This window comes from Podarcis erhardii, assembly GCF_964252035.2.
Source record: "Podarcis erhardii genome assembly, chromosome: 7".
NCBI lineage: Eukaryota > Metazoa > Chordata > Lepidosauria > Squamata > Lacertidae > Podarcis > Podarcis erhardii.
Window position 1 is genome coordinate 46,752,677 of NC_138511.1, and position 26,568 is coordinate 46,779,244.

Sequence of the window (26,568 nt, forward strand, 5' to 3'; positions counted from 1 at the left end):
TCCGAGCAAGAGCCGGGCGGGCGCCACGTTAGGCGACCCCCGCCCCCGCCTCGTGCAGCTGCTGGAAACAGGGAGTACTTCCTCCGGCGAGTCCATGCGCGCCTGTTGCAAACCCCAGGACGTGACCCTCGGGGAGCTTGCGCTCCGCTGCAATTGTGCTTCGAAGGATTCCAAGAGCCTTGCCGCATCAGAGATGGAAGATCCACCTGGTCTCTAGAGCACCCAGCGACCAACAGCCAGGTCACTTCCACACGGTACATTTAAAACACGCTTGTACCACTTTTAACAGTCTTGAATTCCCGCAAAGAATCCTTGGAACTGTGATTTAAAGGGTCCAGGCTTTGCAGAGCTTCAGTTCCCAGCATAGCTGCCAACTCCCAGGGTGCCCAAGCACCCACAAAATTCCCCATGAAGGGGCAGGGCACCCACAAATTTTGGTGCCAGGGCTATGCACACTGCATGGCACCCACAGCCCCAGGACCCATGGGACTAAATTGGCACTCCTGGTTCCCAGCACCCCACACAAATGACACTTCCCAGGATTATCAGTGGCTCTTGAAGTGGTTTTTAAGAGTGTGTTTTACCATATGGTGAGGATGTGATATAGATGACTCTGAATGTTCACAAGCAGCCCATTCTCACCAGTCACACCCTGTTGGCAGAAAAATAACAATGGCATGAAGACTTAGTTTGGGCTGGGTATGCAGATGAGACCCAGCTCTACCTCTTATTTAAAGCAGATCCAGTGAAGGCGGTGAATGTCCTGTGTGAGTGGTTGGAGGATGGATGGCGTCTAATGGATGGAGGCTGAATTCCAACAAGACAGAAGTATTGTTTCTTGGGGGCAGAGAGGGCAGAGACATCTGAAGGCAGCCCTGTATATAGGGAAGCTTTTTAAGGTTTAATGTTTTACAATGCATTTATATACAGTGGTACCTCGGGTTAAGAACTTAATTCGTTCTGGAGGTCTGTTCTTAACCTGAAACTGTTCTTAACCTGAAGCACCACTTTAGCTAATGAAGCCTCCTGCTGCCGCTGTGCCACCGCTGCACAATTTCTGTTCTCATCCTGAAGCAAAGTTCTTAACCCTAGGTAATATTTCTGGGTTAGCGGAGTCTGTAACCTGAAGCATATGTTACCCGAGGTCCCACTGTATGCTGGAAGCTGCCCAGAGTGACTGGGCAATCCAGTCAGATGGGCAGGGTCCGACTACTACTACTACTAATGATGTAAGTTTTTATAGACGCCACTGGATGCATGATGGCAGGTATCATGCATCTGAAGAAGCAGGCTCCAGTAATTCATGAAACAATGACATCATAAGTCCATTTGTCTTTACATTTACCTTACTCCCCTTTAAGCTAACAGCAGTTTGTCATTCTATCCAAAGTAGGAAGGAACTATGATGAGTTTTAACTATGGTTGAGCGAAACAAACCAGGATCAGCAATAATGGTTTGATCTTGGGTTGTTTGGCCAAAACAGAATTTAAGGAAATGACATGGTGCCTCCTGCGTAGGTTAGGCTGAGATTGAGTGACTGGCCTGTGGTCACCCACTAATGGCTTCTGTCTAACACTGTATACTTAACTAAACTGGCTCCTTGACTGGCTACAGTGTTGCTCTTTGAGCTTGTGCTGTTGGTTTTTAGGAATCTGCTTGCTTCCACTGAGCTCTATGTGTTGGCGGTCATGTGTCAATTGGATGCGTGCAGAATGATCGCTGCCTGTATATACAGACACTCTTACAGGCAAACAGGGAGTTGCCTGGAAAGCACACAGTGCAAGAGGCATGGGGAACCTCTACTCTGTTGGCTAAATAAGGTTCAGCAGAAGTCCTAAATGCCCGTTGGAGGATGTAGGGAGCTCAGAAAATAGCATGCAGGTCAAATCCTGGTCCCCACCCCTGCATTACAAAAAGTTCATGACTTTCCAATATTCTCTCAGGAAAAATAAACTTACATTGCAATCCTATGTATGTTTACTCAGAAATAAAACCCTTCGGTGCAACCCACCCTTGAACTTTTTAAGGGAAATTGGGAGTGTGCTCAACAATATACAGTACACTTATGATTCAGTATTATTACAAGTAAAGCTTTTTTAATTAAAAACATTAACACAAACCAGTTCATAAAGCTGCATATGATAATAATTTGAAATGTAATGTTGGTTAGAATTGGTATTACATAAAATTCACAGGATTATTCTTAATTCAAGATGGCTCATACAGCTGAATAGGTACCGTAAACAAGTTTAGAAAAGTAGTACATAAGAATACTATATATTAACATTCATAAATACGTTTCTTCTAATCTAAGAGCACAAAAACATTTTCAGAACCCTGCTCACTTTCCTGGGGGAGTTAAGATTCTGCTTTAAAATCTCTCTTTGAAATCAATTTGACTTGCGTTACTGGCTAGCTCATGCTCTTCAGATTTAGGAAAATATAAATAAAATTTGGCAGGAGTAGCCTATTGAAACAGGCTTTCCAAATGTTTATAAATTAGACTTTGGCCATTGATCATTCTAATTGTTATTATCATCCCCCGCTGATGCTCCTTGGTTAAATGTAATCTTCCTCAAAAGAAAAGCAGCATCTACTATGCAGAGAGCACACAGGATCAGACAAAACACCTGCAAATGAAAAGAAAGTAGTTCAGATGCCAGTAAAATGTTCTAGGCATTATTCTTTATTGAATCACAGCAACAGCCTATGCCTAGTTTACAGCATCTGCCACAGCTCATCAAAGAGTCCTGTCCTGTGAATTTCAATTTTAATGTTTGATTTGTGATAGATGAAAAAAACTGAATTCTTTTTATCTTGTGTTCCATAAAGTAATCTCTGCCCCAACGTTTTTGGGGAAATCGTCTCCGGTTTGACCTTGCCTGACTTCTATCAGCTGTATTCTTCCAGTAGGCTCCAATACTTACTCATCTCAATAGGCTACTCTGACCATGGTAAAATAGGGATACAGTACAGTCATACCTCTTGTTACGTTTGCTTCATGATACATTTTTTTAGGTTACGTCCCACGGCGACCTGGAAGTACTTGGAAACGGTTATTTCTGGGTTTCACCACTCGTGCATGCGCAGAAGCGCAAAATGACATAACACGCATGCACATAAGTGGCAAATTGCGACCCGCGCGTGCGCAGACGCGGGTTGCTTTCCTTTCAGCTTGTGAACGGGGCTCCGGAATGGATCCCGTTCGCAACCAGAGGTACCACTGTAGTTGCACCCTAGACAAATGGGAACGGTGGAGAAGGATAACATACCTACTTTAACAGAACTGACTGGGCACCATTGCACTCGGCAAGTCTGGATGTAAATTATATTCTTCTCTTTCATATAAGAAATGTGATATGAACTGGTATGCCACTGCTCCGTTTTAATGCAGAAAATACTATTATTGGCCCCACTGGCAGAATAACAACTCACTGAATGAAATTATTAACTTTTGCAGAATCCCACTGATTTCACTGTTACTTGCACCAAACTAGATGTAATTCCATTCACGCAACTAGAAACACACTGATATTTTTCTTTAAGAGTAAAAAGCAGGTGTGGGAGGTCCAATCATTATCCTGGCCTGGGATAGGAGATTCAAATTCTTCACTATAGTCCTGATTTAGATCCATCCTAACCAGCTATTTGTATTAGGAGAAAAGTTCTCACCAATGGCTGGAGTCCAAACACAGAGTGCATTTAGATGTGGGGATTATTGGGTTGGTTTTCCTGGTTATGATGCTGGCACTTCGGTCCCAGTAAGTAACATTCTTTTTTCACTACATTATGGAACTGTGGCTTTTTGATCAAGAGACACCACCATGACACCAGTGAATGATATGCTATCAACACCCACCCTTTATGCACATGCACTCCCCCCCCCCCCCGATTCACTCATGAAAATGCCTGGACAGACATTTTGGAATGTATGCTGGAATACCACCCCCACATTTGTGACATGACTAGCAGCCAAGATGCTGCCCAAAATTCCACCCCACAATTTTCCAAGGTAATAGTGTTGCAAATTAACATGGAAATGAGCAGATTTTGCTAGATTTCCAAAACTGGCTTTTATATTGTGTGAAAGATCATATAAAAGCAAACATTATCAAGTAATGAAATGTCAGGGAAAAAATGATTAAAATAGTGTCTGAAAGCAGTCATAATTTTGCAAGCCATGGTCTACCAAGCTGGGAATGTCACATCTGAAAGGCTCCTCTGGCTTTCATTTCTATGGGACAAAACTATCCAGACTCTCTTACTTACCCCTCCAACCAAAGTTTCAACTGTGGTTTTTATTACTGTTGCACACAGTCCCACAATGAAGAGAAACAGCGCCCCCACCAGGGAGTTGAAAGCATCCTGAAAAATATAGCAAATAACATGGCTTAATATTGACTCCAGGACCAGGCATTTTGCTACCTGAGGTTGTGTAGTCAATGGCATCCCGTAAGCCAGGGTGCATAGTACATACGTGAGGCCAGGAAAGTTATTTTGGCACCCAAGATAGAGGGATATTTATATATTATCAAAACATCTAGACTGTTCCTTATTTACAAAAAAGAATCATGCAGCAGTTACCAAAATATAATAGAACAACACATTATGCAAAGAAACAATTAAAAAACTAAAATTATCAGTTAGGTATGAGGCCATCACATGTAACTGCAGTATTTCAACACTTCCTCAGACCTTGAATAGCCTAGATTGCAATCACCATATGCCCAGGAGGACACACATTTTAACCTGGTGCCAAATCCCATCAAAGTTGGGGCATTCCAAGGAGGTTAGAATTACAGAGTCTGATAACCATCCCAAAGAAGGCTCAACCCCATCACCACCTGGTGTCAAACAGGCTGAGTTTCCCCTTTTTGCTTACCACTCTCTCATCTTTTAACCCCCTTTCTCTGCTCTCTTTTTCTGTATTCCACCCCTCCCCCCGCAAGTTTACCTTTGCTTATTGAGAGGAAAAAAAGGATTTTTCTTTTTGCAGGGGGGAATAATTTAAACTTTTTATTTGTAGTTTAATCTGACTGGTGCCAATCTTAAGTATATGTATTCAATTCAAATAATCCTATGTTGGACAGCAACAAAGACTTCTATGGCAAATCTACATTATTTTAATCATTTTATGCTCTCTCAAAAGATAAGTAAAAGGAGATAGACATCCAAATCCAAGCAACAGTGACACCAAGTGGCCTTCTCTCAGTAGTGCTATCTCAGTAGAGTCCACAGTTCATTGTTTTTCAAAAAAAATTCCCAAGTGAACAGCTCATCAGATTCTAATCTGCACGTTCAAGGTCAAATTAGACATTACATGGGAGATCCATGATCAGGGATTTTGTTATTTAATAGAATCATAGAATTGTTGATTTGGAAGGGACCTTAAGGGTCATCTAGTCCAACCCCCTACCTAGTAGTGGGTGAGTGAACCATCTGTCATGTTAAATTCCCAGCAGTGGCCCACAGTGGTACTATATGAGAAACTTAAAATAGCAGATAGTTCACAGTCATAGCCTGCAGATTGTGATGATGGTGCTGATAAACCCACAGACATTGGGAAAGACCCCTGGATGGGACTTTGTCAGAACATCCCTTGAATCTGGAAATGGCTGTAGCCAGGATTTTTGTTGGGTGGGCAGGACTATGTTGGGGGGCAGGACTTTTGATGGTGGGGCAGAACCGATGTTATTGGTCAGTTATGTATTTATTATTTTACTTTCTCAAACACAATCAAGCAGGATTCTGGCTATCATTTCTCTGCTGCATATTCTGTTGTAGGTTACAGAACCTTGTGTTTCTTAACTAAGTTAACAATACTGAACCATATGGTGGGGGGGGCAAGTAGGATAGTTAAAGGCACAATATTCACTTTTGTAATATATGACACTGTAAACATGTTGCCTCAAACAAAAAAGGGTGGTGAACTATTATTGATTAGAATAAGATGCACAAAATAAAATAACAAGCTTAGATTTTAACTTCACACCACCAAGCAATCATTTGCATTTATGCGATTTAAATTGCTATTGCAATTTAAACTGCACATAGTTTTCCTATCATATGGACTTCACCTGCAATACAAACAGATGTGAGGGCCATTTCACACATTTCAGATGGTGAAGGTATTGTTAATTGGGAGGTACTGCCTCTATTTGCTCCCTGGTAGTGTAATTCTGTTTGCAAACATGCATTTGTAACATTCATGCTTTACATTTTTAAGTATATGCTTAAAATGTCTTATCAGCATGCAGTGCAATCCTGTGCATGGAATTAATCACAGAGTGTTCAGTGGAACTTACTTTTTTGCAAATGTGTCTTTAGGATTTCAGCTTGGGAGATATACATGTGTGAATCACCTACATCCAAATATAATACTCTATGTGAAAGAGATCTGTTTGAACCTAATCTCTGTTTCAACAACATAATCGAAAACATCCCCAAGGTATGCTAAGTACTTCCTTCCCTGCCATAGGACGCAGAAAGAGAGCAAAACAATAGGTTGTAGCCAACATTAGTTCTAAGTAACTTAGTGTTAATTTCTATGGGTCTGCTCTGAGCAGAACTTAAGATACTTCCCAATATTTTGTAAAGTGATGCTCAAACCCAGATCTATCGCTGATTCCCCTAAGGCCACATCTCTGTCTTCAGAAGGGGGGGGCAACACCCCCAGAGTCCCCCAAAATAATAGTTAAAAACCACCTCTATATATGTACTCTTCAGTTCAATTTGTTTTTAAATTGAATTAACTGCATTAAAAATAAACAATTAAAAGGACTGAAAATATAACATTTTGTTGTTTCTTATCAGTTCTTTTACTGATCTTTATATTGATCCTCTACTCTTCTGTTTATAAAAATATCCTTCCATCTTTCACAGTAGCTGCTGTACGGTATTCAAAAGTGTAGCTTTTGTTTGTTTGTCTGAATGTTAATAACTGTTTTGTATTGTGGTAATAAGGACAGGTGGGAGGAGGATGCTTCTCCCTACTCCCAACAGTTGTTTTGGAAATGGAAGGGCGGAAGTTCAAAATACCAGCACAATTCCTGCTGTTTGGTTTTGTACTTCTGCAAGACATGTATACACAACAATAATTTGTGCACATTAATACTTACAGCCAAGGGCCAAAATAAGAAATTCAGCTTTTTTTGCAGATTCAGCAGATATAGTAAAAAGAATAATAAAGTAATGACAAATTCAATGATCACGAGTGCTAAAAATGCTTCATGAGATCTGTTAACTGCAAAAGAGATGGTTGCCATAAAAGCTATAAGCTGCAAGAAAGAAAGACAGAATATTGACTTAGGATCATACATACATACGTAGTCATACTACAGATATTCCAGTGTTGCAAAACTATTTACATAGGATGCTGTCATATAGTCAGACCACTGGTTCATCTTACTCAGTATTGTTTGCCACAATGGCTGGCAGTGACTTTCCAGGGTTTTAGGCAGTTGTTCTATCCCTGAGCTATTAACTTCAAGTTACTAAAATAATCACACCCAAGCTTTAAAACCTTACTGCAATTTATAAATTTAAAATTTGGTAGTTGTTCAATCAATGTTTTATTTGGAAACACTGGCTCTATAGTGTGTCTTTAAAATGGGCCTGAATACAACTTGCCTTCCCTATGAGTCAAAGATCTGGAGGTGTAGTGTTTTTTCCCCCTCCTCAAAACAAGAGACTAAGGAGGTGCCTTCTGTGCATGGGTCCCCAAAGAAGTGTGTATGTGTGTGCACTGAAGAAAAGAAACAGCTGCCATATGGTTTTGAATGCTACTTTTGTCGTGTGGCAAAAACCTCAGATTAGATGCAGCTATTTAGAAAACAAAAACTCCAAACATATTCAGTGAATTCACTTGTCATCTAGTTTGCCCCAAAGAATTAAATAATCATAATAAGGCAGTGGGATTTAACAGTGCATGCACACACACATATATTCTAATAGTCAGATAAGAGAGAATGTGAACTCCAGAGAAGTGGAAATAGATGGCTGGCTACAAGAGGCAAAAATCAGCATTGCTGAAATTTTCCAGTTCCTTTAAAAATGACAAACGTGGAACACCCCTTGCTCCAGCTGTACAGTGAAAGAGAAGAGCTGGAAAGCAACACTAAAACAAAGTTAAATGTTTTGAAGGTTCACTTAAACTAAGGCACACAGATACAGGGCAGAGTGGCATCGCTTGACAGCAGTCACCTCATGGGTGTGAACCAACTTGTCAACATCCATATAAATATGCAAGTAGCACACTCACCACCTCAGAGAACCGCCCTGAGACCCCAGGGTATAGGGCAGTATATAAATTCCAATAATAATAATAATAATAATAATAATAATAATAATAATAATAATAAATGTGCTCTCACACAAAATACAGCAATTTGTTTACCGGGCACTTAATTTGTCAACAGAAGAGGCAAAGATACCAGGGATCTGGAAACATTACCCTCCACGTCCCCCTCCCAAAACTTAGAATCCTGGGGTTTGAAGTGAATGCGCTCTGCACAAGCTCAGAGACTGCCTCCCCTCTGTTCTTGCTTCACTGTTTAGCCCCTGAGGTTACAAAGAGACTGCAGGGAGGCACATATGAAGACCCACCACCACACGCCAAGGCTTTAAAAACTTTTTTTAAATTTTAAATCTAACCTCAGCTCCCCCCCTCCCCCTCCCCTCCGCCTGGCTTCATACCATGCGGGCAATCTTGAGGCCTCCCCTCACGGAGTGCAGGAAAAGGTAGTTCACTTCCACCATGGTCACATCTGAGGAGAAGCAGAAGCGCCGGGCGGGCGGGCGGGCGGTGCCGGAAAGAGCGCCGGTTGGGTGGTGGCGCGCCCGCGAGCCCCAAGCTACGCTGCCGACGGAAGGCCCCACCTGCGGTTGCTGGTTGCTGGGCTGAGCCGCTGGCTTAGTTCCTCTCGCTCCGCCTGACCCACCTCGCAGGGGTGTGGCGGCGAGGATCAAAAATGGAGGCAGGGGGACCAGGAATCGGGAATAATGCTACGTCACAGGGCGGGTGGGCATTTACAAGCATGTGGGGTTTTTTTTTTAAAAAGGGGCGCAATGGTATCTTCTTATTTCAATGCCCTGTTGTTATCTTTTCATTCAGCCGCCTAACAGCCCAGTTTCAATTCTTATTTATTCCGTTTATGTACCGCCCTTCACCCGAAAATCACAGGGCGGTTGACAACATGAAATGTTTAATACGGCCGGGTTGACCTACTAAAAACAACCACTGGGCCTATATATATATATATAAAGGATGAAAGCCTCAAACAAGGAAGTTTTCCCTGTATGGTGGAAGGACTCCGTTAATCTCCAAAGCCAAATTGATTAGAGCGACTAACAAAACACACTAACCTTTCGAAAGCAAAATCGACCAGCTTCCGCCCTTTCCGGCTCATCTGATGTCTGAATCAAAAGATGGGGTTTTGGCGGAAGCCAAAAGGTTTTGCTTTAAAACTTGGACACACAAAACCTTTCATGTTCAATACCTGGAGATATCTTAGAAGAGGAACATCAGGGTTTATTTTGCCACAAAACAGTTACAACAATGCTTTTTTGCTAGGTTAATAATCCCAAATAAAAAGCACACCTGACCAAAAGCATCTTTCTCTCCTGATATCTGCGTACACGTGTGTTGTTGAATACATTTAAAGTACATGGTTTTCCCACCAAAGAATCCTGGGAACTTTAATCCTCCCCCCCCCCCCCAACTACAATTCTCAGCACCCTTCACAAACGACAGTTGCCACGATTTTTGCGGGAAAAGCCACGTCCTTTAAATGCACGAAGAAAAATTTTCACGCTCGGGGCTGGTAATGTTTGAAGTGGTGCTTGTATGCTTAGAGTATCCATTCAGTCAGTGTTATATAAATACATAGGTTTACGTTGCATTCCACATTCAACCGCGTAAGTCCACAACATATGGGTACAAATTCCAGCGTGCAGAGGGGAATCTCTTGTTCACTCTGCGCCCGAAGTGACAGCAACAGTCTGCTCGATGGGGCGGCTTACTCGCAGGGAGGCGTACCTAGGTTTGCAGCCCTAGTCAATGCAGACAGATGCATTCGGTCCATAGAAGAAGGGAGACACATCATCGTTTGAAATGTCAGATGGTGTCAAATGGAACAGCTCCTTCCCGAAACGACAACAATAACAACCCCCGACGCGAACAGCTTAGATCGCGATGGTCAACAAGCCCTGCTGCGCCTTTAAAATTCCCGCTTTGCAAATGCTTCGCTTGCCTCCGGGAGCAGGCGGAGGCGTCACGATCTTGCACAGGAAGTAGACGGTCTGCAGCGGCAAGAGAGGCGGAAGGAAGCGGTCGTTGCATCGCTTGGCTTTGCACAGCTAGCAGCAGCCTGCGAGAGCTGCCTCCGGACATGGGCGATGTGGTTGCTGCAATCGCTCTGCCGCCCGCCCCTTCTAGGTTCCCGGTGCGCGCGAGGGGTTCAGCTCGCCTGCGACTTCTGCACCTGGAAGGGCAGGCCCGCAAAGCCTGAGCCACTTCTGCAAAGAGATCCGCGCTCCTGCTGCATGACTGGATCTTCTCAAGACGCTTCCTGTAGGTCTGCTCCTAGTTTAGTCCCCTGCATGTCTAATCAATATTCTTTTTTTAAAAAACCCCCAAAACAAATGAAATCCGGAGACGCTGTTCTTTTTCCATCAGAAACCTTCCTTTGCTGGTTTGGAAGATGCAAAACAGTGTCTGTAGTTCGTGTGCGCTCAAGTAGCTACTAAGCACAGTGAGCCTTCCCGTTGAGTGGACACTTTTAGGGTCGTGCTGTTAATGTTGTTTTAGCACGTGGATTTGAATTGATGCCTGGACTATTGTAGATACATGCCACAATCTGTATGTAAGTTTAGCTGGGAAGAAGCTCTGTTGAATTCAAATGAGTTTTATTTCTGATTCTGCAGTAATGTGTAATGGTTACCTTCGGTTCCGCTTCTTCGAATACTTGCAGTTTCTCCCTCCGCTCCAACAACCTCCCTTTAAAGCTGTGTTATGTGTGAAGTATGATATCACACAGACTCAAAATGAGTCAAGGGACCTTGGTTGTGCATAAACACACTCCTTAGAGGGCTTATTTACAATTAAGCAGGATACAAATTCTGTTATGGAGAGAGAAAGATAGAAGTTAGTGATATTTCTCATCTTCCCTTTGTACAGATAAAAAACATACAGTGGTTATACCATTTTACTTTCTATTCTGGCTTTGCACATAAATGATGGTGACTTGAAAAAAATGAGGAAGCTTCTTTATAAACTCGGGTCATGATGCACAAATGTAATAACGAAAATCCTTCAGTCCAAAAAAAGTAATATACACAGATATAGGTATCTGCTGAATGGATAATTATTCACAAGTTGGATGTGCAACAAAATATAGCATCATGAGATGCTTCTGAAAAAGTACTTGAAGCTATCTATTTAATACTGCCCTGTAATAGATTTCTGCAGGAAAGTATTTTTCCAAAATATCTGCCTTCTCAGGAAACAGGCAGAGGGGAGATATATAGTTATGCTTGATTCCAGTCTATCTGTTGGACTGTTTACACACACACACAGAGAGAGAGAGAAGGAGAGAGAGTGTATCACAGTAGGAGCCCACTAAACCATTCATCAGCAGGTAAATTTATCTCTCACATCTAGGCCTGCTGCTGTAGGGTTCTGGAGTGGAGTGCTGCTGGAGGCCTCCCTCATTCCTTGGCTGTAAACCTGCTCTGGAAGTTGCTCTTGTGAAGACCAGCTCTTCTTCACAGTCCTCTCTGGCATCTGCTCTTAAGCAGATTACTCAAGCTAATTTTGTCCCTTTAAGAGTGACACAGGAGGATTGCACAGAACAGTATGGCTTTTGTGAATATACTGGCTCTGACATGTATGAGACGGTCCAAAAGTTGTTGCTATGCCAGCACTTGACTTTCCCCAACTGCAGTGTTCTGACTGTGCTGAAACTTTTTTCTGGTGGTGTTTCAGAAATTTTAACCCATTTTCACACGTAGGAATGTGGGTTTAGCTACAGCTCCTGGGGATCATGGTTGAGCTCCATGACAAGTGGTGCTCATTTATGTTTCTGCTGTAATTAGGCCTGCAGTACAGTCCTCTCATCACCAGAGAATCTACATGGAAAATAACTATGCCTGAATTATTGCCCCTACCCCCTGCTATCTCCCTGTAAATGGAAAATTAAACAGTGGAGATGCAACTCTGACAAAGGACTGTACTGTGTGTGTTAGGAAGAGCTCTGCTAAATCACCTCAAAGGCCTGTTTTCCTAGTCAAGAATCCTGTTCCTCAAAGTGGCCAGCCAGATACCTCCTTGAAGCCCACAAACATGGGCAAATCACCCTCTCCCACTGCCATTCACCAGCAAGTAGTATTTGCAAGTATATAGCTTCAGAACATAGAGGTTTTCTTTAGCCATCAAGAGTGTTCGCCTCTCTCTGTGTGTGAATAATCTGTTGTTTAGCAACTTGACTTTGCTTTAGTCTGTGACGTTGATAATGCCTTGTGGTAGTGTTGTTCTTGTATGATGTGAGTCTTTGTCTTGTTGTTAGCAGTATACATAGTGTTGCCTCTACCACATCCTTCCTGTGCTGCAAGCTGTCTCTCTCAGCATCTGATATGTGGAGGGCCTTGCACTGTGCAGCTGCATGAGTTGCACCATTGTGCCTTTCCAAAGTGTGACTTGCAGCATTGCATTGGCAACAAGAGCTCTTGCAGCAGACCATACCTGCTTTTCTCCTTGCAGAAAAGACCTAAGTTGACAGACCTAAGTCCTTACATGTGATGTTTTCTGACCAGTGAGACATACTGGCTGCCCACTACTTCTAACATGGCAATACATACCATAAGCTGAATGAACTGTTTCAAGTGGGACCTTCAGCAAAATGTTGCAGTGTGTAATGCTTCCGTTGAAGATACTTCATTCCCACCTAGTGATTTGTTTCTGCTCCCCAACAGCTAGCTTTCTGTGGCTGTTGAGTATACTCAGCCCTCACTTAATTGTTCTGGATGAACCTTGCCTTTAGGGTGTCCCCCCTACCATATTTTGTACACACTACTGCAAACCAAGGCTACCGATCTGCATTGGTTCCATGTGCAATGGCACTCATGGCTTGAACATCAGCAATAGAATGATTTAAATTGTCTTATTTAGTACATTTTTTGTCCTGCCTCTTTTATCCAAGTAGCTCAAGGTGTATATGATTCTTTTTTGCATTTTATTCTTATAACCCTGTGGGGTAGGTTAAGCTGAGAGAGCTGCACCTCAACTACACTCAACATTTAAAGCACTATGATGCTATTTTAAACAGTCATGGGAATTCTGGGAACTGTAGTTTGTTAAGTGTGCTGAGATTTGTTGGGAGATCCCTATTTCCCCTCACAGAGCTACAATACACAGAGTGGTGTATCATTCCCTCTTCCGAGGGAACTCAAGTAACTTTAGCTCTCTGACCAGAACAGGGGGTCTCATGGCAACTCCCAGCAACCTTAAGAAGCCACAGTTCCCATGATTCTTTGGGGGAAGCCATACTATTAAAAGTGGTATGATAGTGCTTTAAATGTATGGTGTGTATGTGGCCTTATTGTCAAGGTTAATGTTCTAACTAGTGGTTTGTTTATTTTTTAGATAAACACATGGAAAATGGAGGACGGAAGAAGACAGTTGTAAGTATAAGGCTTCCCATTCCCCCCAATAAAGGCAATGTTATTGATATTTGAGATAGTTATAAAATGCATAGAAAGACACACTTGAATGCAGAAGTACTAGTTTAACTTTTAATACCTTCAGTCATAAGGGATGGAAATAATTGTACTTTGTTGTTGTTGTTGTTGATTAATTCTTACTAAATATTTAGACTGGACAAATACTATGAAGGCATTTCGCCAAAAAGAACTTTTGAAATAGATGCTGGCAGCTGCCCGGATCTCTATAGCACAACAGTGGAAATCGTTTAAAAATATCTGACTATATCCTTATGGTATAAAAATCTCTGGAATTTAATTATTACAGGAAAAAATAACACATAAGTTACAACTCTCATGGGGAAAGAAAGATCCTGATCATTTCTACTCAGTATGGTGGGATTTTATTTCAGATAGTTTAATTTCAGATTTACAGGTACCTCTTCCCAGGCGTGCCTGGAGAAATACGGATGTTGTCATTTTAAGTAGGATGTTATTATTTAACATAGGTTTTGTATTCTGTGCCTTTAGTTGGCTATATTACTGAGTTTTTGTTATCGTTTTTCTTCATGTTTCTATAATAAATTGAAAACTAATAAAGTTTTCTTTAAAAAAAACAACCAAATCGCTTCCTCTGAAGCATCTCAGAAGTGATTCCACAATACAATAAAAATGTATAAAAACAATTGCAGCTATACGAACTCTTAAAACCATGGCATGCATAAAACCAGTTTCAGATCAATACAGATACTGGTTGGGATAAAAATATCCACATAGGAGACCTGTTGGAAGATTTGTTGAAAGTCTTCAACAGGTGCTGAAAAAACAGTAGAGACAGCAGCTGTCTGATATGTAACGGGAGTGTTTTGAAAAGGTTTAAGTGCTCCACATGTATGAACTAACACTAAAAAATCAAGTATAAAGCGGGATAGTATAGTTATCTCCATTTTACAGCTGGGGTGACAGAGGTGGTGAGAGAGCGTGGCTTGTGTTAGGCTCTCAGTAGAATTTCCAGTGCAGGCCCTGAACTGGGACTCAGACCCTACCTATTGACCGTAGCCTTCTTATATTATATTTGATACATTTTGGAAAAACGTACAAAATACTCAACTATCCTTTTACCACAGACTTCAGTCTAAAAAAAAATCCTTGTGAAACAGTACTATACATGTGCAAAAGATTGCAGGATTGCGAGCCTGATGGGAGAGCAAAAATGCTGATTTTCACTGCTCTAGTTCCAAGCTGGCATAGCAGAATGGCCTGGGATTAGGTCCATTGCTGGTGGTTGAATTGGCTTAGGATGCAGTGGCTCCTTGGTCTGCCCAGGTCTTGCCTCTCTCTCTGGCTCTGAAACACCCCATTTCATGGAGCCATACTGGTTACTGACAGCAAAGTTTCTGCTGGTGGTAGCTTCTACCCTATCCACAATATCATTGGGTACAGAGAAATCTCTTCCACATCCTAAGCCCCACTCCAGTGCAGTGGTTCAGGAATTAAGATTGCTCTCACTGCTCATCATGGCTTTCAGAAAACCAAACAGTGCATTTTCCGTTTGCAACATGTGCAACTGTAAAACACTTGTGAAATATATATTCAGAAGAGGAAAGAAGTTAAAGCAAAAACACAGAAGTGACTTGTTAGTCTTTTTAAACTCGTAAAAAGGTAACTTATGGATGCCAAGATACATACAGAAAAGTGTAGAATTCTCAGAGGTGAGAAGTTTACTTTTGCACCATTATTCACATTCTGCTTAGGGGAGAAATGCATTTCTCAGCTTTTCCTCCACAAAGTTTTGAGCAGCACTTCTGTTTGCAAGTCTTTTGTTTGCTGACATTTAATATTGTGTCTTGTTTCCCCCCACCTCTCCTACTAGATCTGCATCGAGGGGAATATTGCAAGCGGGAAGACAACATGCCTGGATTATTTTGCCAAAAATACCAGCATTGAGGTGATGTGTTTTGAGATTTCACACAAGTTTTCTGATGATGTTTGATCTTAGGTCACATCCGCACCATGCATTTGAATAACTTCTAAAGCAGATGGCTTGCTTCAAAGAATCCTGGGAATTGTCATTTAAAAGTGCTGGGAATTGTTGGTCTGTGACAGGTAAACTACAAAGGATTCTTTAGGGGCAAACATTGTACTTTAAATGTATGGTGTGTATGACCCAAGTCAGGCTCTAATCCAAAATACGTTTAATGAAAAAGGAAGCCCTGATAAGTTTCTTTGAGTTAAACACGCATAGGATATGGTTTCAGATTTATCTTTTAAATTTCTTTTCATTCATTCATTCATAAATAAATAAAATGTTGGCGAATGCCAGTAGATGGGAACTGGTTTTCCTGCAAAGCTACACAGAGCAGGGACTAAAATTGCCTTCCTCTGTACAGATGCAGCCTCTAGGCTAGCAAGTGAAATAGGCAGCTCAGTTGTCACCTAATGCAGGAGTACATTACATTCCACCCCCCACCACCACCCATAAAGGTAAAGGTAAAGGTAAAGGTAAAGGTAAAGGTACGTGCCAGTTGTGTCCGACTCTAGGGTTGCACGCTCATCTCGCTTAAGAGGCCGGGAGCTGGCGCCGTCCGAAGACACTTCCGGGTCATGTGGCCAGCGTGACAAAGCTGCTCTGGCGAGCCAGCACCAGCGCCGCACACGGAAACGCCGTTACCTTCCCCCTGTAAAGCGGTACCTATTTATCTACTTGCACTTAGGGGTGCTTTCGAACTGCTAGGTTGGCAGGAGCTGGGACCGAACGACGGGAGCTCGAAGTGGGGATTCGACCGCTGACCTTGCGATCAGCAAGTCCTAGGCACTGAGGTTTTACCCACAGCGCCACCTGCGTCCCCCACCACCACCCATAATCATCTGCAAATGGAGTGCAAACACAGGATCTCTTATCACATCTGAATTACGCTTTAATTGTTAAGTGATCCTGAGTATCTTGTAGAAGCAGCCCTTAAGTGGCTATGTTTAGCTTAGAGAAGAGAAGACTGAAGCTGGGACATGACAGCACTCTTCAGAGTTTTTGTTTATTTGAATTATTTATATGCTTCTTCTACAATAGCATCTAAGCACATTACAAGATACGATACAAAAAAATACAATCTATTAAAACCATAAAGTCAGACATTAATTACAATGCCTGCTGGAATAAAAATGTCTTCAATAGGTGTCAGAAGTTCACCAGGGAAGGGGCCTGTCTGACCTTAACCAGAAAGGAGTTCTACCAGTACTAGCTGCATGGCTCCTGGTGCATCCAAGCCACGCATCTAGCCATGGGGGGAACACCAACAGTGACTCACCCCAGTCTCCAGAAAGTACAGCCCCTGGAAGGGCTGCTGCATTAAAGAGGGAAGAGACTGTCTGAAATGAGAAGATCCAATGAGTGTAGGTTACAGGAGGTTAGATTTTTGATTGAAGCTTTGTGATGGTAACAGCTGTTTGAGAATGGAACCAGTTACCCAGCAGTGGGTTCACTTCAGGCTGAATAGCCCCTGGATTTCCAACATCAAGCAAGCAGTTGGATTAAATAGCCTACAAGGACCTTGCCAACTCTGTCATTGAATTAGGAATTTGGGGAAAGGTTGTAGCTCAGTGATAGAGCGCCTGTCACTCAAAGCATGCGGTCAAGTACAACCCCTGCGAAAAATGCTGCCATGATTAAAGCAAGTCACCCAAACCGGCTAAAACTGAAGGCAGCATCACAAAAGAAAGAGCCAGAGCTAATAGCAAATTAAGCAAAAAACAAAAATGTTTTATCATTAATTTTTATTTTTATAAATTTCACACTCAGGTGTTGACTGAACCAGTATCTAAATGGAGGAACGTTCGTGGTCATAACCCTCTGGTAAGCTATCTAATAGCAATAATAATACCAAAATAATGAGTTACTGTTGTTTTGTAGGCATGGTTCTGTTGTTTGAACGTAATGTGAGTTACGGTGGTGATTTGAAACAAAAATAAAGTGCAGCTGTGATCCTGCTCTCATAATGCTGCTGCTTCAGCTACTTGGTTTAGGAATGAAAATTGTTGAATAGATAACGTACCATGTCCTACCTTAATTGTTGCGCCCACTAAACAAAATGACTGTGCCATTGCTTCATCTCCTGGAGCTGCTAGTAAATATAATCCATTTGACAAGGAGATAATAAAAGGTATTATGGAGCATGATATGCCATATGTGCCTAAGGTTGCCCTACTTGGTTATCTGAAAAAAAACTGATTTTGGATTCATAGGGAAGGGCTGTAGCCCAGGAGCAGAGCATCTGCTTTGTATGCACAAAGTCCCAGGTTCAATCCTGAGAATCTCCAGAAAGGACTTGGAGAGACCCTGTCTGAAATCCTGAAGGGCCATAGCAGCTGACAATACTGAACTTGATGGACCAGTGGTCTAGCTCTGTATACAGCAGCTTCCTATGTTCCTATGACTTGGAGCTCATTATAATCAGACATTCCACAGCAGCTCACTGGGAATCTTCAAGAGCTCCTCCCGTATCGCATTGTTATGGATGGATCAAGATGGTTGCTTATTCTGTCCTGCCTCCTGAGCTCCTTTGGGAGGAAGGCCTGGAATATAAATTTAATGAATAAATAATAAACCAAGAACTCTTTTATTTTATGAGCAAAGGAATCACAAGAAATAGATCTATCTAGAAACGGAGTTTACTTGTAAATCACTGAAAAAATAATTTCCAAGGTAATATTTATATATATCTCCAAGCTTTATTTTCTGTCATATGGCTTCACTTTATTTTGTGATAATGCCACCAGACATTATTTTAACAACTATGAAAATGCAATAAAAATAGTGAGGAAAGCAACGCTGCTTCTCCTTCTTTCAGGGCTTAATGTACCAAGACGCATCCCGCTGGGGGATAACGTTACAGACTTACGTGCAGCTGACTATGTTGGACCAGCATATAAAGCCAATGGTAGGTTTTGAACTACATTTGTTTCTTTTAACACTAGACCAGGAGTGGGAAACGTTTGGGCTCTGGGGCTGAATGCACATCTCAAGACCTCTTGCTTTGCCTCTTGCTGGTCCTGCTCTGTGCCTTCCTCGAGAGCTTTTGCCTGGCTGGAATGTGTCCTTGAATTGGTGGAAATGGTTCTTGCTTGCCTGGATGGAATGATGCGTAGGAGTGTAAAAACACCTGGTTTTTGCCTGGCTGGAATGCAGCCTAGTGTGCAAAGGTCAGAAATTGGTCAGGAAGGCCTAGCCTGATCTCCTTTGGAAAGGCATTCCGTAAGGTGGGAGCCACCAATAAAAAGGCCCTGCTCCTGGTAATGTCTTGTTGTGGCATTTGGAACAAGATCTCATATGATATTATGTAGGAAGAAATACATGGAAGAAGGAGGTCCTTGAAAGTTCCTAGGTGCCAAGTCAGTTAAAACCAGCACCCTCAACAGAGTTCTTATGTTGCTCTGTGGAACGAGATGCACACCAGACTGCCTGTGGTCTAAGAAGCCCTTCTTGTATTCTGTCACTATGATCGCAGGTTGGTGGGCATGAGGGATGGTGTCTTCTCAGTAGCAGCTCCTTAGCTATGGAACTTCCTTCCAGGAAGAGTGTGGTTGGCCTTGCAAGCCCTTGCCTTTAAGCCCTTAAATGGACACAGACTATTCATTTGCTTCAGGTAGTTTCTTTTTTTATAGTAATAAGTTGCTGTGGTCCTATAGGTTTCTTTTACTGTAAAAAAACTAAAAGTATTGGCTGGTTTTAAATAGTCATAGCATGCTTCTTGATCTTGTTCCTGATATAGCTGTTTTTCATGAATCTATGACACCCCCCCCCCCCAGTATTGTATTCTGGCTTTCGTAATCCGTTTCCTGTTACAGTTTCTGTATCAATACTGTGTGGATGCCCTCCCTTGTGAAACGGGGAAGGAAATGGCTAAATGTCTCTTGGAATCCCTCCATTTTCAGATTTCACCAATTAGAATGATGGAGAGGTCAATCCACAGCGCCAAATACATTTTTGTAGAAAACCTTTACCGAAGGTACAGTACCCAGTTTTTTTAAAAAAATCTTGGCTTGTGTTTACATTTTGTAATGTTAGAACCATGCTTTTAGCTTATTCTCTTGCATTGAATATCTGAAATTTTGCTGTATTGTGTTAACTACTTCGATCCAGCATGGTGTGTTTTTTATTTGCTGATGCAGATGCCAAGTAAAGGTTAAGATGGAAACCTGCTCCTTTTTATGTTCTTGAGATTCAAGATTAATGTCATGTACAAAATAGATTCTGAATATTTCTGATGATCAGGCATGATTGCCATGGATTTATGTAGCCAAAATGATACCACCCACCCACCCACCCACATGGAGAAGGCTATGGCAGCCTCAGGGAAATGGCAAGGTTTGCAGAGGTTCATACCAAAGCATTTTACACAAAAAACCTTTAGGGCAGAACTCCCCCCCCCCCATTTAAAAATACCCCCTGCCCAATGAGAACTGAATAGTTTCAGTGGATACTGAAGGACTATTGGGGGTGGGCTGGGGGGTTCATCAGAAAATGGGATGGGTGGAATTGAGTAAAATGGAGGAAGCCATGATTGGCTAGAAGCCTTAGAAAGGAAGCACTTCACGCTGCAGCATTTTGTTGCAGGTCCTACTAGTGTATTCTGAATAAGGATACCTGATGCAAGAACATGTGCTTCTCAGTTGGAGCCTACCACCCACAGTGGCTACAAATGACGTGCAATTTTTTGTCAGTTCCTTGTGCCAAAATGTGCATTCTAGCTGCTATTGCTGCTGCCATGCTGTCATGTGGCTGTGCTGAACAGGAATTTATATTTCTGCTTGAAAAGACCCCAGAATTAATGCATTTCTTTGGAAGGGGTAAAGGCACCTGCCTGTTAATCCACAAGGTGGCATCTGCGCTACATAGTCGCTTTGCTGATTTTCTGAAACGTGCTGGTTTTATTATGCAAAAATAAATCGGAAAGGTTTGGTGTTTGTCCATGGTCTGTTGTGGGGTGGGGGTGGGCGAATAACACTTGCTATTTTGTTTGCATGTTAAAACATTCATTTGCATTGCTTTTTATATATTGGGCAGAACCCACAAGCCTGCTGAGAGTCTTGCGTGAGCTTAGAGCCTGTACATATTATTACTGTTTTCAAAATTGCCTTAAGAGAGTTGGCAGGGCCGGCTCTACCATTAGGCAAAGCAAGGCAGCTGTCTCAGGCAGCAGATGCCAAGGGGCAGGCAACAACCGTAAGATGTCGGAGAACAATGTTGTGAATGCCACACAGGCTTTGTTATACCTCATAAACTAGCCTACTGCCCTTGGGTGCAGTGGATGTGCTCTCCTATCATCAGAAAGATTTAACTACCTGTCCCTTTGGCTTGTGTACATTGATTTTAAGGGGATGGGGAGAGAGTTGTGCTATCTTGTCTGCCTCAGGCAGCAAAATGGTCTTGAACTGAGGAATGGCCTGTTTAGCGTTTGTGTGTTTAACTTCAGGAAAGAAGTAATGGATTTATTGGATTCAGTGCATCAGGCTGCAATGCAGAAAACCTAATGTGTTTTAATCTTCCTTTATGCTTGATTCAGAAGCTGCAGGTGATGCAGAATGCTGCAGTACAATAGCTGACAGGAGTGAGACCCTCTCAGCACCTGTGCTCAGAGACCTGCACTGGTGGCTAGTTAGGGCTAGCCTGCTAGACTGCTAGCAGGGCAAGGTCAAGCCCTTAACACTTTGGGACCAACTTACCTGAGAGATTGCTTTACCCCATATATGCCCACTGGGATTGCTTTGATCTATGGAAGTGGCAGTGTTGCAGGTGCCACAGAATGCTTGTTCTGCATTTGTAAGAACTTGACCTTTTCATGAGGCAGAACCCACCCTTTGGAACTCCCTGCCTATTGATGTCAGATTTGGCACCAGCTAAAAATATTTTTGTTTAGACAAGGCTACCTACATATGTAGAATATTAATGTGTTTTAATCTGTTTAGCTTATCACTCATTTTAATTATTAATGTTTGGAATAGCTGTTTTTAACAGATAATTTTATTGTTTTACTCTTTTCGTAAACCTCTTTGTGTTTTTTTTTTAAAAAACTATTGAGTGATAAATAAGTTTTATGAAATAAACAGTGAAAATCAGCATTTCAGCCAAAGAATATTTAAGGCTTTTGAAAGGGATAGAGGATGACTTAAAGATGAAGAGGATAAAAAACCTAAAATTACTCCGCACCACCTCCATTTGTGGATTTTGAAACACAAATTGTGTATAGTTGCAGATAATATTGCTTTCTGACCTGTTTGAAATCAATCCAGTGAACGTGTTTGATACACCAGTCAGCTTGTATAGAAATATTTTGGCTCGTTTGTGATTTGGTTAGAAGTCATTGCTGGTTTACAGTGAGGGTTTCCAAGGAGACAGATGCAAATTGTGTGTGTGTGCGTGTGTGTGTTGCCTCATGATGGCACCATCTGTTGTATAACAGTGAAAGCTCTCTTTAAAAATACTTTTTATTTAAGTTGCACAGCTCTGTACATTTCCTCAGATATATCCATATTATGTGTTTCTTCTTTACAGTGGGAGAATGCCGGAGGTGGATTACGTGGTATTGACAGAATGGTTCGAGTGGATCATAAAGAACATGGATGTTTCAGTTGATCTGATAGGTAAAGTGCTTATGCTTTGGAAGCCCCCCCCCCCATCACTTTCTTTGCCTTCAGGTTACTAGTTGAGCTAGCCAGATGTGGTAGCATTTTAGGCTTACCTTCTGCCATCAACCATCCTGTGGAAAGGATTCTTGGAGAGAGAAGGGCACAGGTAAACACCACCTCTAAGCCTCCTCCACCTGGACCTTCCTCTCATACCACCAGGATCACTGTGGGGCAGCGAGGAGGGGGGGAAGAAGACATTAGGGCCTGATCCAGGTGAACTCTCCCTTTCCTCCCCAGCTGCCCTGTGAGAAGCATTCTGACATTTTACATATTGATCTTATTCTGTTTGTGTTTGATAAAAATATAGTTTAATGCTACTTGTAAACTGCTTTCGAAGCATCTGCATTCTTGACGTTCTCTAGATTTGTAAAACACTGAAAAGCCTATTTAGACATTAAGTGATATATAAGTTAATAAATAGTAATACAAGTGACTCTCAACTTGTGCGGGGGTTATGTTCCAGGGGATAGTACAGAGAGCCAAAATCCCGTTTAGTCAAAATACATTGGGTTTAATGTCAGGTGGGATTGCCAAAGTCTTTTTTTTTCTTGGATGCCTGCCCCATTTGTAAATAAAATAAAATAATTATTGCCAAATGTGTAAAACTGAATGTGCACAAGTTAAATGTATGTAAACTGTGAGATACCTGTACTAGATTTGTAAATGAAATACCGGATAGGCTGGGTGTAGGTTTTTTCCTGAACACTAAGCCAGAAATGTAACTCGTCTCCGAGCCTTCAAGAGCAGGACGGACCATTCAAAACCTCTTTCTTTTTATTTTAAATGACAGTTTATCTACAGACCTCTCCTGAGACATGTTATGAGAGACTGAAGAGAAGATGCAGGGAAGAGGAAAAGGTTATTCCTATGGTAAGGAGGGAGTTTTCTAGCATTTTGGAATGAACTCACCCAAAGGGCCTTTAAAGGCTAACCACACCAGAACTTGACAGGGTGGAAGAAGAATGGAAAGAATATAAAGCCTTAGTGCAAGGTGTACGTTTTCTCTGCCAGAGGTATCAGTCTGGGAGTTTTTTTCCAAGTCTAATGCTCCTGTGATCTTGATAAGATTCCATAACGCCCCTTCCCTCAACTTAGCAGTTAGGCTTGTGGAAAAAGACTTCCATTAGATAAAACGAGAGGCATTCCTCAAGCCAGATTGCTGCATGGGATAGATCTGTGGGGAAGGATGTAACACTCTCTCTGTGTGAAAGTGTTTCTGTATCATCATCATCATCATCATCTCACCCTTCACCCCAAGGACCTAGGCTGGGCTTCAACATTTTAAATTAAAAGACAACATTGAAAACAGTTTAGAAAACATAATAACGAAAACCCACAATCACATAAAATAGGATGGGTCCTAAAAATATACATCCTGGGTGTCAAAAGGCCAGGGTAAAGAAATGCGTCTTCAGCATTTGCTGAAAACTGTATGATGAAATTGCCAGATGCGCCTCTGTAGAAAGGGAATTCCACAATTTAGGGGCTGCTCTAGAGAATGCCCTTTATTGTCTCCCCCCCACAAGCTGCTGAGTGTGGAGGAACAATCAAGATGGCTGCCTCTGCTGACTAGCACCCAAGAGTTTCTGTGGTGAAGGATGTGGTCTTTCAGATATTTGAGGCCTGAGTCGCTAAGGGCTTTGAACACCAATGCGAGCACCTTGAATTGGGCCTGGAAACAGTGCAGCTGTTTTAAAGCTGAGCGTAAATGTAAACTAAAAGGAACCCCGGCCTGTAATCTGGCTGCTGCATTTTGGACCAGTTGACATTTCCGAGTTGTCTTCAAGGGTATCCCCACATAGAACACTTTGCAACAAACTAGTTTTGATGTTACCAGAGCATGGAGTACAGTGGCCAGCTTTGAGTGTTTAGGGGAGGGGGAGGGGGGTTCCCCCACTTGCTTGGATGGGGAATGGATGAAGAGAGGAACACCCATTGCTGGCATGCAGCTCCTAGGAGTCTGAAAAAGATTCCCCACCTGTGTCCTAGAGTTTTGTGTCTACTGCATGAGTGGGGGAATTTTTTCCCTTTCATGGGACACCTTCCAGAGGCTGCATACGGATGTTGGGTGTGGCCAGACAAACACCACTTGTTGGCCTCCATCCAAGAGGATTATCGTACTTCCAGGGACATTCCAGCCTAGAAGGGAGGGCACAGAGCAGGACTAGTGGGGAGGATGGCCTTGGCCGAATAAAGGGCTGGATAAAAAGGCCCGGAGGGCTGCATTTGGTTCCCAGACCTGAGGTTCCTCATATATTGTAAATAAAACAAAATATTTTCTCCTTTTTTGGACAGGAATATTTAGCAGCTATTCACCAGCTCTATGAAGAGTGGCTCATTAAACAAACAATGTTCAAAGTTCCTTCCCCGGTTCTTGTAAGTATATATTAATGTTGAGTTTTTAAGCCAACCCCTTCCTCTTTTGGGGTTTAATGCCAGCACACACACCTTGCCCAGCCCAGCTGACCTTCCAGGGCTTTTCAAGCTTTTGACTGACTCTCCAGGAAGCTGGAGAAAATTTCATTTGATGTCTGCAGTGAGCAGTGATGTCTGCACTTCCTTAAGTCTTTAAAGCTACCCTAAATGTTAGCATCAATACAATGTTTAATGACATCACCCACAGCTTCTGAATGACACACTTCAAATGTTTGGTTTCTTTCCAAAGGTGCTTCAGGCTGACCACGACCTACAGGATATGATGGAAAAATACGAAGAGAATCAGGACCGAATATTAACCCTTTGCACCAGGCAACATTGTGTATAGAAACAGATTTCCCTTAATGTACAGTTCTTGCTTGTAGAAACCAGTTCTAAGGAGGAGACCTGAGGAAAATATGTTATATGCAGCCTCATTACATCCTTTCTCTGAATAATAATTATGAGGGGTTTTTTTGGTAGGATGCAATATTGTACACTCCTTGTAATTTGTAAAGTACCTTTTATGTTGAACAAGAACTTAGGGAAAAACAGGTTTTGTTATAAATTTCCATCTTTACCTGTAGTTATACACTGACAACTTCTATTATTCCAAAATGTTGCTGCTATTATAAAGCTATGTCAAAGACTGCTTTCTAAGAAGGCCTGTCTGAAACGTCCATGTATATTCAAATCTTACTCTTACTTAAAGGATTTTTTTGTGAGTTGGGAAGAAAAATCAAGCACTGGGTGGAGTTTCACACTTCTTTCCAGTTCCACTGTGGACTGTTGCGATGTCTAGATTAGCTCTAACTGTAAGAACCTTGCAAAACCTATCACGTCTCCACTTGGATGTATATGTACAATGTATTTTCCATTTGATGATTATTTCAAGGAATAGGAAGCTGTGGTGTCACTGCTGGGTTTTTTCTCCCCATGGCTTTTAAAGGGATGAGAGAGGCAGTTGCCATCATGCTTTAGTGCTTTTTTCTAGCTAGCACTTGGTTGCCAGAGAGTAAAGGAGGAGGGAAGGGCAAGAACTTTTCAATTGCGCCTTAACTGAGATGAAGCAATGGCCGGCAAATGGCGCCTGCGCTTCCGGTGGAGTTTTGTCAACATTGCCAACCTAGTCTGCAGAACCCTGCTGAATTGTGAGCATTGAGTTCTTGAAGGATGTTACATATAAATATGTCTGAGTACACCGGGCTGGATCCACACTTAAGGTTCTGCTGATATCAATGTGCAAAGCTAGTCACGGCTCACTTAAGCCCCATTGATTCCAATGGGATTTAAGTGCAACTCATCTGCAGCAGCAACCTAGGCAGATCGATTTAGATGTCATTCCTATTACTGCTGGGCAAGTGTGTATAGGATGGCTGCTTTAGTCTAGATGCAGCCCTGAAGATTTTAAACTTAAAGCACGTATCTAGGGCACCATTGTGAGCCGGGCTCCACAGGTGTACTGCTTTAAGCTCTTTTGTAAAGATTGGTCACAATGTGTGTTTTAACATGATGACGATAAATGCAGTTATTCCTTTATTTATATCCTGCCTCCCCCCCCCCAAACTGGGACTCAAGGCAGGTTTACAACAATTGAAACAAACATGGATAAAACACAGAATGCTAAAAAACATATAAAATAGTTAAAAAGTAGAATTAAAATGATATAAAAATACATCTAGTAAAAAAACAGCACTGCGCTATGAAAAGCCCTTTTCTTAAAAACAGCCAGTTCCTCAAAGCCTGCCGGAATAAAGCTCTTCACCTGCTGGTGG

At 42.1% G+C, this 26,568-nt stretch overlaps 2 protein-coding genes across 3 annotated transcripts; one reads left to right on the top strand and one right to left on the bottom strand.

The window, feature by feature from the left end:
* Nucleotides 1–2,077: 2,077 nt before the first annotated feature.
* Nucleotides 2,078–8,992, bottom strand: LOC309347403 (chemokine-like factor). The gene is made up of 4 exons (XM_081871978.1): nucleotides 8,696–8,992; nucleotides 7,120–7,278; nucleotides 4,271–4,366; nucleotides 2,078–2,631 (listed from the first exon to the last, which is right to left on the bottom strand). Exons 1-4 carry the CDS (start codon nucleotides 8,756–8,758, stop codon nucleotides 2,524–2,526), a joined length of 426 nt encoding a protein of 141 aa, XP_081728104.1. The 5' UTR covers nucleotides 8,759–8,992; the 3' UTR covers nucleotides 2,078–2,523.
* A 1,241-nt stretch (nucleotides 8,993–10,233) lies between these two features.
* On the top strand, nucleotides 10,234–26,336 carry TK2 (thymidine kinase 2). 2 transcript variants are annotated; one of them, XM_081871971.1, is made up of 10 exons: nucleotides 10,234–10,571; nucleotides 13,641–13,678; nucleotides 15,570–15,644; nucleotides 17,493–17,546; nucleotides 18,541–18,630; nucleotides 19,625–19,698; nucleotides 22,245–22,333; nucleotides 23,169–23,248; nucleotides 24,674–24,754; nucleotides 25,044–26,336. In XM_081871971.1, exons 1-10 carry the CDS (start codon nucleotides 10,397–10,399, stop codon nucleotides 25,140–25,142), a joined length of 855 nt encoding a protein of 284 aa, XP_081728097.1. In that variant the 5' UTR covers nucleotides 10,234–10,396; the 3' UTR covers nucleotides 25,143–26,336. The 2 variants fall into 2 exon arrangements, with proteins under 2 accessions (XP_081728097.1, XP_081728096.1); XM_081871970.1 differs by lacking the exon at nucleotides 24,674–24,754 and having other exon boundaries at nucleotides 10,285–10,571.
* Nucleotides 26,337–26,568: the final 232 nt, after the last annotated feature.

Coding starts and splice junctions, on each gene's coding strand:
- TK2 (XM_081871971.1), top strand. CDS start 10,397: ATGTGGTTGCTGCAATCGCTCTGCCGCCCGCCCCTTCTAGGTTCCCGG. Junction 18,631..19,624: donor ACCAGCATATAAAGCCAATG/GTAGGTTTTGAA, acceptor CTCCATTTTCAG/ATTTCACCAATTAGAATGAT. Junction 19,699..22,244: donor GTAGAAAACCTTTACCGAAG/GTACAGTACCCA, acceptor TCTTCTTTACAG/TGGGAGAATGCCGGAGGTGG.
- LOC309347403 (XM_081871978.1), bottom strand. CDS start 8,758: ATGGTGGAAGTGAACTACCTTTTCCTGCACTCCGTGAGGGGAGGCCTC. Junction 7,279..8,695: donor GCCTCAAGATTGCCCGCATG/GTATGAAGCCAG, acceptor TCTTTCTTGCAG/CTTATAGCTTTTATGGCAAC. Junction 4,367..7,119: donor TCTTATTTTGGCCCTTGGCT/GTAAGTATTAAT, acceptor TATATTTTTCAG/GATGCTTTCAACTCCCTGGT.